At 37.6% G+C, this 12,344-nt stretch overlaps 1 protein-coding gene across 1 annotated transcript in view; it reads right to left on the bottom strand.

Moving 5' to 3' along the window:
- Positions 1 to 240: 240 nt before the first annotated feature.
- LOC104488854 (polypeptide N-acetylgalactosaminyltransferase 2) overlaps positions 241 to 12,344 on the bottom strand; it is a gene marked incomplete at both ends in the record, with an annotated part of 24,593 nt that continues 12,489 nt past the window's right edge. Inside the window, 4 exons of the mRNA XM_010130944.1 lie at positions 241 to 344; positions 902 to 989; positions 4,793 to 4,880; positions 11,245 to 11,366. Of these exons, the coding sequence (XP_010129246.1) occupies positions 241 to 344; positions 902 to 989; positions 4,793 to 4,880; positions 11,245 to 11,366 (402 nt within the window). The remainder of the gene's footprint in view (positions 345 to 901; positions 990 to 4,792; positions 4,881 to 11,244; positions 11,367 to 12,344) is intronic.

The following is a 12,344-nucleotide window of genomic DNA, read 5'->3' as shown; positions in this document are numbered from 1 at the left end:
TACAAAAAATAACTGCTTAATGAACAAATACTTTTATTCTCTCATATTTAGCTTACAATTTCTACCTTGTTTCAATTCTTTCATTGAAATAAATTTTATTTTCCCAATAAAGCATGTGAAGTTTGAACCCTGGTTTTAACCCTCTATGTAGGAAATCAGAAGACCATGACTCTGTGGCACTAAAAGCAATGATCAAACCTGCTCTCTCAAGGTTGATCCAGTTTTAAGTAATATACATACCTAAGTTTTCTCCACCCCAAACATCCATCATCATGTCGTACTTTCCTAGTTCTTCAAAATAGGATTTGTCCATCACAAATAACCCACCAGCTATCATGGGTGTCCTAAATAAGACAAGAAAAATTAAATTACCTACAGAAACATGAACCAAGAGGTAAGTTATTTACACCTCAATGTCAACGCCTCCTTGAGAAAATCTGCAATACTTTTGAATGCAACTAATTTTGCATCTGTTACTTCAAATCTTGTCTGCACACATTTGTATGGCATATATAGCACTATGACCACCTTTGGAGAGAGTTTCCAAATCTCCACTTGGCCCACAAGTTCCTTATGTAAAGGGTGGCAATTTGTACCAGCAATAAAACATTAAAACTGATGCTGTATTTTTAGCCCTCAAAACATACCGACTTCAAACAAAGTAACATCTACTTTCCGTTAAGGGTAAATAATCTACTAGTGTGCTCTAAAGCATTTTTTAAAAACATAATTCATTTCTGAGAGTCTCACAAAGCTACATAAATGTGAATTAAATTTCAGTATTATTGAAACCTAGACCAAAGATCCACTTTCAGACTCAGAGAAGATGATTTCTAACCTCATTTAGTTGCAAACTACAATCTACTAGAGGGAGAAGAGATAGGGAGAGAGGGAGACATACTTTATGGGAGCAACTGGATTTCCTTGCCGTGCTCTTCTTTGCTCTGGTGTCATGTAATCCCACTTGAACACCAGGTTCCAATCAAAGCCTTCAAGAAAAAGATATTAGAGTAGGATGTTAAACGGACTATGGTCATCATTCAACTTGTAGTAACCTAATGTTGACTGAAAATACCGGTAACTGTAATTTAAATTACAAATGTAAACTTGTACAAATGTCATGGTAGAAAACAAACAAGTAGGAGTCCAGATAAAAAGAAACGAAGCAGTCAGGACAATAAAAGAAGTAATCTCAAGTACAAAATAACCTTGATTTCTCTTGTTGACATCTATTATGTATTGTAAGAAATCTGGTCAACAAGTGACAAATCAAAAGTCCAACATCTCATATCCTTACATCAAATAAAACATCATATGAAGATCTTCCAGCCATCACAAATGCTCCCAACAGTCTTTACTGTACAATTGCATTTCAACTGTTAACAAACAATCAAATATTTATGTTTACACAGGCTTTATGGAGCACTCTTGGTACTCCTCCATCAGCAGGAGCTCTCAATCATGAAGGTCAACACAGGTTATGCAGCTCCCACATATCTTGTCAACATTCATTTAACTTCCTGCTTTCTCACTGCATGTTTTTATGTGCATAACCTTTTCAACCTGCTGGAGAACCAATATATTACTTCCCTTACATATGTACATATATGCGTGCACACACTGGTCTGTCTTTTCATGAGTTAAGCACAGAAGCACATAAAGATCACTAGAATAAGCAAGACCAATAGGTCACCTACAGCGGCCTCCTACCTGACGACCATTTGAATTACCCCCTTTAGGCAACAATACACAGCTGGTGTAAGACAAACTTTCTGTAGGAAACACTTTCATAACAGATATCAAACTGGGTTATGAGCCCATAAGAATGAGTATTTAATAAATATTTAATAATAAATATTTAATAAGTAACTATACAAGGTCCAATAGTCCTCTCCAGTACACCTAGCGAATCAGCCTTATACAGAATGCCTGCTGCCAAACACGTTCAGATACCTTGAGGTCACATAACGAATGATTTCTAGATTTCTGGTGCACAGATGTCAGTAGTTTTCTTTCTCCGGCAAGAAGATAAAGTAACTCCTTCGTAGGGAAGTGGGGAAAAAGCTAAGGTACACAGACAGCAATTACAGCCCTACATCTGTCCCATAGCCTGTCTGCATCCATAAATGTGCACAGTAATGATTGGAGAGTTGAAAACTACAGTTTTCATTTTAACTCACAAGATATTTATCACATACACACAATAATTACAGTCCTTACAGTATGCATGCCAACTCTTTCTCTCCATGTTTGAGTATGTCAGGAAGTGTTACTCTGTAAAAATAAAACACTAACTACTCCAAAACTCCAAGTAGCAAAATAGTAAAATGCCTACAATTGATAGTACTGCAAAGCCTGGAGCATGAAAAGTAAAGTGAGCTCCAATATTTCCATGTAGTTAAAAAGTCATATTTCATCATACATATCCAGCAAAATTACTTGCATCTGGGAGAACTTGAGAAAACCTACAGTTCTCCAGCAGAAACGGTAGAGACAGAGTCATGTATACTCCAGTGAACACAAGGGGTCTCTTTTGGAACACAGCACTCTGTTACAAATTCTGAACAAGTGTATAAATTATCTACCCATAAAAAGTGGTTTTCCATCTCCATTTTCACTGACTCTGGGAAAAATCTGCACTCAACGAGACAATATCAGTAACTCTGTAAAGGGAGTATTTTTAAACACAAGCTCATATCCAATATATAATTCTATCCAGTGTAAGCTGCATCATAGGAATACTCTAAATTATTAGATCTCAGTTAAGTACAGTTTATTTCAGTAATTAAAGTGTTTCGCAAGGCAGCATAAACACTTTTGCAAATCCCCTGAAGAAAAAAAAAGTTGTAAGATGAAGTGCATGGATTTAGTACTGGTCAGACATGGAATTGTTTCAGCCCTGTCTGCTTTAAAAAGTTTGTAGCCTTTCCTAGGTTGCTTGTCTTGGGTGATAAAGTCCTTTCAAAACAGACCAGGCACAAATGCTTTCTCAGCTGTCTCAAGTCTCTGTGCTTCAGCCACACAGACACCGTATCTAAGGTTGAAAGCATAGTTTAGTTTCCATGTTTAGACTTGGACCCTGTGATGCCAAATGCTGTAATGCCTCTAACATGGTAATCTGTCTTCTGGGAACTAAAAAGAAATATATTATTCACATTTTAACTGACCCCCAAATAGCTTTAAGTTCTGGTATGTGTATAATTTCTATTGTTAACATTAAAAAAAGACAAATCTTCGCTCCAGAAATAAGCAGGCTCCATGCACTTAAAAAAAAAAAAAAATCTATTTCTATTGTGTACGAGGGCAGAAAAATGACACGAAAAAGTAAATAAATCCATAAATAAATTGGGAAACATGGTTCTAAAGATGAAGCATGAAAAGCAGTAACAAGTGAATGATCTCTCAATTTTCTCCCACTTCACTTGGGAAGAATTAAAGAGCATGAACCCTGCAGGAACCAGCCAAAGGTTTCAATGAAAGAATTCCTCCTCCTATTGCAGACAACAATAGAAGCCACATAATGGTACAGAGATTTCCATATTTGGGGTATAATGAATAGCTGGGATAAAAGCCTAAAGGTTTTAATAAAGCTGGCACAGATAATAGCACAGAACTATACATTAGCATACTGTGAATATGTGCACTGTAAGTGTTATTTCACAACGTTAATTAAAAGGAGGATATAGAACCTCTCACCTCCAGATCACTGATGAACTTGAACACACGCAACATTATGCAAATATTGCTTTTATTTTAGTTTACTGGAACAACACTTGGTGGCCAGTTAGAGACTAGTAACTGAAACGACTGGCTTGAAATTGTTTCTCCCATCCTCATCAATAAAGTCCATCCAGAAAAAGCTGAAACACTGTGGGAACAGCACTGCATAATTTCTGTATCATGGCTCATCTTATATCTTCATGCAGACAATTCAATTTCCGGGTTGTGGGAACAATTAGAAAAAAAAAAAAGGGGGGTTTGCAGAGAACTACTATTTTAAACACTAGATTCTTGCTAACATTGAAAAGTGTTGTAAAAACTTGTAACGAGTAAGGATTTTAGGGTATGGTTGCCCTCCCCCTCTTCAGAAAAGAAGAGGGAAGGATTTTTTTTTTAATTTATTTTTATTGAAGGTTTACAAGTCTTTTTACTATTTGCTGTCACAGTTTACACTAGTTAGACATAGTGAAACCGTAATACTTCTAAACTCAATTTAACAGGATTTTGTAACGGTAAATATATAAACACTACAAGTTTTCATAGTCATGTGTTACTCTTCATAATTACAGATCATGGCTCACAAAAATACTTATTTTTTTAAACAATTCCAAAGCTTTCTGCTTATTCAGAAGAGTTTATTTTTTCAAGCAAAACAGCATCTTGAAAAAACCTCATAGGCATTGCATTGCTGATGGGCTTCTATGCTAGTGAGCAATTAAAGCCTGTCTAATCTATAAAGAGAATCATAAACTCTGGCCATAAGCTGCTTCTGACACATTTATACAATCCTACAAACACTGAAGTGAGTCTTGCACATTCGTAAAAGGCAACTTGAACTTATAAGAATTAGTATAATAAAGATGAACTGTTTTAAAGCAGAAGACAATAAGGTCAATTAAAATCCAAGCCTAGAAACGAGTGACCTACAGAACTTAAAACAAGATATATGAAAAGGAAGAACAGTACATTAACTGCCCATTCCACATCTGCAGTGATTATGAGCTTTGATTCTTGATGCTTTTTTTTAAAAAAAAAAAAAAAAAAAAATCTGTATTCCAGTACAGGTACATACCGCCTTTTAAATCAGCTGACGCCCCCACATACTGGAAGTTGTCCATATTAATTACATCAATAATAGGAGACACAACTCTGGTCTTGTCCTAAAATAAATATTAAAAAGTAATATTGAAATATGAAATAAATATATGAAGATTCAGGCAGGATGAGATGTTGAACAGTTCAGCAAGATTTCGTTAGCGCATCTCCCCAGCTCTCCCCCTACTTCCACTTACTGCTCTGAATAGCCAGTGTTGTGAATAGCATTGCTCAGCGCTGCTCCGGGAAGCAGAAATCACACGATATAACCAGGAATCCTCTTTCTATTCTAAGCTACTTGTATTCAAAATAATCCCCCTCTCTTGACTTGCTCTTGAAGAAGGCAGCAAACTTGTAGTTGGAAAGGCAGTCAAGCAAACAGCACTTCCAGTTTTACTTTTAAAACCAGCTCAAAGAAGCAAAGCAACCAGGTAATTCCTATTTTCCACAGCAAGTCTCTAGCAATGCAGTGTACTACAGTCTTACTATTTCGACCTTTAAGGAACACTTAGGCCTTTCAGCAATCAGAGAAGTCTTAGGTTGATGCTAACCCATTTCACACTAGAAAAATCACTTTTCACAATCAGATACTTATATAGGAAAGAGAACCTAAAACCTCCTCAAAATAATGAATGCTATTAATCTCCAGCAGCCAAGATTCCAGTGGTACAGATACCACATTCCTCTGTCTAACCATGGTCTTTTACAATACTCTAAGCAATGTTAATTATCTTAGCTGATATTTTTGTCAAAATAGTTAAAGAAAAAAATAAAAATCTTTCCAACAACTCCACATGCATCATCCAGTTGGATCATAAGACATCAGTACTCTAAAAAAAGACTCATCTAATATTAGAAATATCATCATTAAGCCAGCTTGTCTCCATGACTTAGTGTGTGTGTGGGGGCAAGTTACATTTACACACTGAAGCTTAACTTCTATGCTAGTTTGATGGAACATTTTGCTCAAGTTCAACATAAAAATTTGAGCTCCACAATTTCACACCATTCAGAGAGCCCAGACAACTTCAGAACCATGTACTACCAAATTTGTAAATATAAAAAAATGTTTTGAACAAACAGGAGGTTCTCATAGTTAAAAACCTCATACAATGTAAAGAGATTCATTTTAAGAATGTATTTCGTAAGTATGTCTTCAAACACCAATACATAGATTCTAAACACCAGTTCAGCAACACATCCTCCCCCCTAATCAGTGTTATACAGGACAGATTGGAACCGAGCTAGTACGAGAATAGTTTGAGCTCATAACAAGAGACTTAAAACCAACTCTTATAGTCAAATGCTTTGCTTGGTTCAATGATGACATTAGACACCCGTTCTCATTTCTTGAATCATAACTATTCAATCTGTGCTGATTTTAATAAGCCCTAATTACATAGTTGGCATTTACTAGGTCGTTCTGCCCAAGTGAGCAAAAGGTCAGTAAATTCTGTATCAGCCAAAAGGAGAATCCAAGTGAACCCAAGAGAACCCAAGCTGAAGGCTAAGCTAAAAGCTGAAGACTCATTACTGATTTCTACATTCTTTTTAAGTTTCACTGCAGCTATACCACCCAGGCCAAATATCTGCTCTCATGAAGGATGTAATACAACATCTAATTCGTTCTGCTACTAAGTATTCATCAGCTTGGTCTAAAGGAAACCAGAAATAGACAAAAAAGACCAACCTGTCCTATTCCCCCATTGATCACATCTTTAGCTCCCATTTCTGTTAGCTGTAGCCCCAAATTCATGTTTGTAATGGCAACCATTCAGTTTTGCTCACTATGTTGTACTTGGGAGGCAGTTATGATTTACTGCACCTTGACTGCAAAACACTAAACTGTGTTTGTGTGTCCTCCACACCACTAAAGCATTTCAGGCACATCCATGACTTCAAAGCATTTTATATATAGTGATCCAACCAGAAAACTCCTTTATTTTGTAACTGATGAGACAGAAGATATTCAGCCTAACCAGTTATTCACAATATGCCCATCAGCATGAAATACAGAAATGACAGCACCCTTCCTTCCTTTCTCCGGCTTTCCTTAGCTGAAACTGAGACAGCTTATACATCTATGTCATCTCTAAAAACATTTTCTGATGTGGATTTGCATTTTCTTTAATGGTGCTACTTGGCACTGTGGAACAAGTTGCCCAAACTATCAGGCGTCACATTAGGCAGAGCTTCAGTTAGCCTTCAACTTCTCTCTGGTGTGCTGAGTAAGCAGGTAGCATGCTGTCTCTGTGCATATGGGATTTCCTCAGGCTTTTACTGCTGATCTAATTTATCAATATCAATGCAACACCACAGTCACAGCACTTGCTACACCTAACTTATTATTTGAACAACTTATAGTTGTTTCTCTGACAGACAAACACCCAGATTGTGAGCATTCAGTTTGATGTACAACCCTCACTTTGTTGCCTTCAAAACATGCTGTTCTTTCTAAGATTTGAAATTGCAGATTTGCTCAGCAGCAAAGCAGGCAAGAGACTTACACATTAAGGTGACGCTTTGCAGGGCACTACAAAGTTGTTAATACAGGTCCTTGTAGGTCTCCAAAGGGAGTTTATTCACTTAAAACACTAGAAAGCATCTGCTTCCTTTAAATTATCCTAAAGCAAGATACTTATTTATCCATAGTGGGATTAAAGCAGAAATCTTTCTGCTTTAAGCGTTGACCATAACTTATAAAGAAACACACAATTGGAAAACCATGTGCTTACTGGTGAGGATGATGGAATCATAGAGTGCTTCGGGTTGGAAGGGACCTTCAAAGGTCATCTAGTCCAACTCCCCTGCAGGTTGTCCAGAGCCCCATCCGACCTGACCTGGAACCTTTCCAGGGATGGGGCATCTACCATCTCTCCAGGCAACCTGTGCTAGTGTCCCACCACCATCACTGTAAAAAATGTCTTCCTTACCTCTAGTCTAAATCTCCCCTCTTTAGCTTAAAACCATCACCCTTGTCCTGTCACATCAGACCTTGCTAAAATGACTGTCTCCATCTTCCTGTAAGTCTCCTTTAAGTAATAGAAGGCTGCAATAGGGTCTCCCCAGAGCCTTCTCTTCTCCAGGCTGAACATCCCCAACTCTCTCAGCCTGTCCTGATAGTAGAGGTGCTCCAGCCTTCTGAACATTTTTGTGGCCCTCCTGTGGTTTTGATCCAACAGGTTCATAGTCTTCTTGTGGTAAGGACTCCAGAGCTGGACGCATTACTCCAGGTGGGGTCTCACAAGAGCAGAGCAGCAGGACCATCTCCCTTGACATGCTGGCCACACTTCCTTTGATGCGGCCCAGGATATGGTGGAAAGAAACAGCCTGTGAATACCACAAATCTCCAGTGCCTGGAAATCTGTAGCTGACTATTTAATCTTAGTATCTCATAAGGAAGTTATGTATGCTCTAGAGAGTTAGACTATTATATATATTATTGCCATAAACCATGAGAAATTTTCCTCAGGATTTGGCATACATTGTTTCCCCCCCTCTAAAAATCTCATGACACTTCAAAGATGAAGCTTCACAACACTCAAGAGAAAATGTAAATATTTTCTTTTCAGCATTGTGTTAAAAGTTGACTTATTCAAGACACAAAAATCTGAGACAGATATGAAAAAGGAACTCACATTTTCTCATGTAACTGGTGTATTATAAGAAAACAAAGTGATTAGAAATCGGAAATGGAAAAAGCCAAGTAGACAAGTGTTCATGAAATAGCTAGTAGTTACCAAAGTTTTCAAGCCTGTGTACACTTACGGTTATGTTGACATTTGGGGGGAATCAAAGGGTTAATGTCCACTAACTCCTCATTTAATCTCCATGAATGCATTGCACACACACACACACACAAAAGCTAGATGATGTAAAACATAGTCTCAGAGCATCAGGCAAAAAACCATTCTCTTGGAAGGAGCAAAGAGGGAGAAGATATACCAGCTCCAGGTTACACAGATATCTGTACAGGTTCTGAAATCTAAAATATTCACCTTGTACATATATTGCTTCTACTTTAAGCTGTTGCTAAAACTGCTGAAGAAAAATCCCTAGCAGTGTCAGACCCCTCTAGGAATGCTAGGCAAGCCTGGTCAATAGACAAAGATACTCTAACCAGGAAATCATCTCAAAGAAAACTATGGGATGGATAATCCTTCTGATGAAGAGGAGAGCTTGATGCCTTGGGTGCTCCTAACACAAGCAAAATGTCAAAGACACAGCTTTCTGAAGTGGTTACAGCACATCAGATAGCGTACTGTAGAACTGATTCAATACAAACTGTTTCTTGGAAGCTATACACTTTGATACTGTAACACAAACAACTAATCCCCCCAACCTCTGAAAGAAGTGGGAAATTTTGGATCAAAAGGAAAAAAAAAAAAGAAAACCCCCACACTTTTCACCACACGTAGAATAGATGCAGCAGCACATCAGAAAATCCTGTATTAATGCATAGTGGCCCTGACTTGAAACAGCTACCTTTGCGGCCAGAGCAGATACGAGTTCACATCTATTCAGCTTCTTGACACTGTGACTATCAAAAAAATGATGTGAGTTAACATCAATTAACATTTCATCTGCACTGTGAGCAAAATCAATCCATTTAAAATAACAAAGAACTATCACATGCTGTATGTAAACACTATCCATGCCTTAATTATTTGAACAAGCAGAAAGCTTCGAGGCTACCTTATCAACCACCATATCCGTTGGCTGGGAATCTACCCAGAGGAATTTCACATCATTTATTTAACAGCACATCAAGCTTTTAAGGATGGAAAACTACTCATACAGCTGAAAACTATTCAATGGCACACATGATTCATGTGTATCAGGTGACAATTGTGAGGAGCAAGTTTTGAAGGATCTAATAATTCTTGTGTTGCTAAAAAGTGGCTGCTGCACAAAGCAAAACATGGACCACTTTCTCCCACCAAGTATAGCACATGTAGTGCTGGATCTTCACAAAATTGTCAGCTATTTAATAAGAGATTTTACATTCTGTTACGATGAAAAGGTTACACTTTTTTCAGGGTATATGCATTTAGCTTGCTGAAACTGATATGAGATATGAAAAAGTCACAGATGAGAAAAAGGGTAAATAGCAAAATAGCTCTCTTACTAAAAGCAGCTTTACTGGCCAAAACTATCATTTCTCTAACAGGTAGATGCTCCAAACCATTTACATAAAAAGGCTTGAAAACATTTCCCACGTCCCAAAATCCATTAGTGCTTTAGCTGCAAGCATTCTCCACTTCTTCCTGAGATACGTTTAATGCTTTAAATTTTATTTTCCTAGTTAATAATTATAGAGAAATTCCCCCAGTCCTTCTGAGGCTACAACACTTCACACAGGTACAAAAATAGGAGGAAGTATCATGTTACTAACGCTCAAGGGCTTTGTAGGCTCTAGGTACTTTAAATGTGTCCAGGTTTGAGCTGACTCAAGTTATTTCTTACTGAAAATAGGACTTTAACTGCTGATATGTCTTAGGGAACTTACAGTGCTTCCAGAATACACAATAAACCATCATAAAAGCAAACAGAATAAGGAAAATCAGTCACCAATTGATAGCTTCTTCATTAGCATATTAAGTATATGGGATTTACTTCTTTTTTTTCCCTCCGTCTCCCATTTTTGGGGGAAAATACAAAGGAGTGTAGGGAGGATAAGCAAAGAACTGGGCATTAACAAGACAGGGTGCCTTAGCAAAACCATGTGACCAGAAGCATTTTGAAAGAAGGCCTTTACAGGAAGGGGCGTTTACCAGAAAGCAAATGCAATTAAGAAAAAAGAAAAACCCTGTTGGTCTTGAGTGTTTCCAATGCTTTTTGCAATCACACTTAATTCACTTTCAACTTCAAATTCGTTCCTCCAGAGCAAGTTAACAAGTATAACCAACCCCTGGAGAAAACAGTATACTTCCAGCCTCAATCCTCTCAATTGCTTTTCCCGGACACGAGCAATATTTTCACAGAAGCTGAGTGCCCACAGTCCCTGCTAATTTCCATGAGAATTTCGGTTTCACAGCTCAACCTCTCTTCTATTTTAACACTGAATGTTAATGAGGCATAAACACTCAGGTAAACTGAATTACATTGAGATGACATTGGTAGAGCCAACTATTGTTCTCCTCAAAAGATTTTCAACACTTACTGAGGAGGTCCCTAAAGAACCAAAGAAGTATATATTTGAATTACTTGTAAAGATAATAATAAAGTCACATTTTATGTGTCTCTGTTCACAGATTAAATGGAAAAAAAGTGGGTTTTAATCACAGAACACTCCGATCATCATCATCTCACTTCAGAGAAAAAGCTTCCTTAGAAAAATGCATAAAACTAATGTAGTATAAACCAAATGGCTTTAAAATTTAAAAACTGCTCCTTCAGGAAATTATTTTAAAAGAACTCTTTACTAACCTCAGCTACTCTTTCCAAAAGTGGTTCCAGCCAGTGTTCATTGCATTCACAGTGACTATCCAGGAAAGTCAGCACTTTCGCTTGTGCTGCATCTGCCCCTCTGACACGGGAGCGCATCAAGCCTGAGAAGTAAAGATAAAAAGTTTTAAGTACCTCCTGAAGAAAACAATCACCAGTAGTGAGAAACTATTGCATTCCAAGTCAGTCATGAATTAAGTTACTCTAACTCAGACAGGATGAATACACCAGTTTCATTATCCAAAGGAGATGCTTGTTAACAATTCAGTGAAATGACTTCATACTAAATAGCCTGCAAGCTTCCAACCTACCGCACCCTAGTCTACAGGTTTCAATCTGATTTAAGAGGAAGAATTAAAGTACCTTTTAAAAAAAGTGATACATTAGAGTAAATGGTAATTGTACTGATAAGCATTACGCAAGATTGGTCCTGAAAACAAACACCTTTCCTACAATTCTACAACAGAAATGAGGAAAACACCATCATTAATTTATCCTCCCCACTTTTTTACTGCCCCTCACATCCTAGTTCTCACCACAGTCTGTCCATTCTTCTATCAACTTCTTCCAGAAAGAACTATGCTTCATTAATTCACATCTGAGAGCTTTCACCCCACCTCCTTCAAATGTCTTTTGCCTGTGTTTCTTGCAACTCTTTTTTTGGTGGGATTTAGGTTTAGGGGGTTGTTTGTTTTATTTGGTTTGGTCCGGCTTTTAAATTTTATCTTGAGAAGATTTCTTTAGGAAGAAACTTCTAGTAAAGCCAAAAGGTTCTTCTTGTCTTTATACCTCAATTCCCACACTACAGATTCACTCTACATCACTGCCTCACTGATTTGCTCCATTCTTTTCCTTCTCTTTTAATATTTGTTCATTGGATGACCTCACCATCCCTGAAAGCCCCTTGCTATATTTACACACATACCCCAGGACATCCCACTATTTACTCCAGTACAGAAAATAGCAAACTTCCTCTCATTCCTTTGCAAACGTGCTCCCTACTTTTCTCTATTACTATTCAAATTTCATTGATTTCATTGTTACTCAAGACCAAAGCCAACAGCGGCGGCGGTTCCCCCCCC

This window comes from Buceros rhinoceros, unplaced genomic scaffold (assembly GCF_000710305.1).
Source record: "Buceros rhinoceros silvestris isolate BGI_N320 unplaced genomic scaffold, ASM71030v1 scaffold1142, whole genome shotgun sequence".
Lineage (NCBI taxonomy): Eukaryota > Metazoa > Chordata > Aves > Bucerotiformes > Bucerotidae > Buceros > Buceros rhinoceros.
This window is presented reverse-complemented; position numbering and strand designations above follow the sequence as displayed.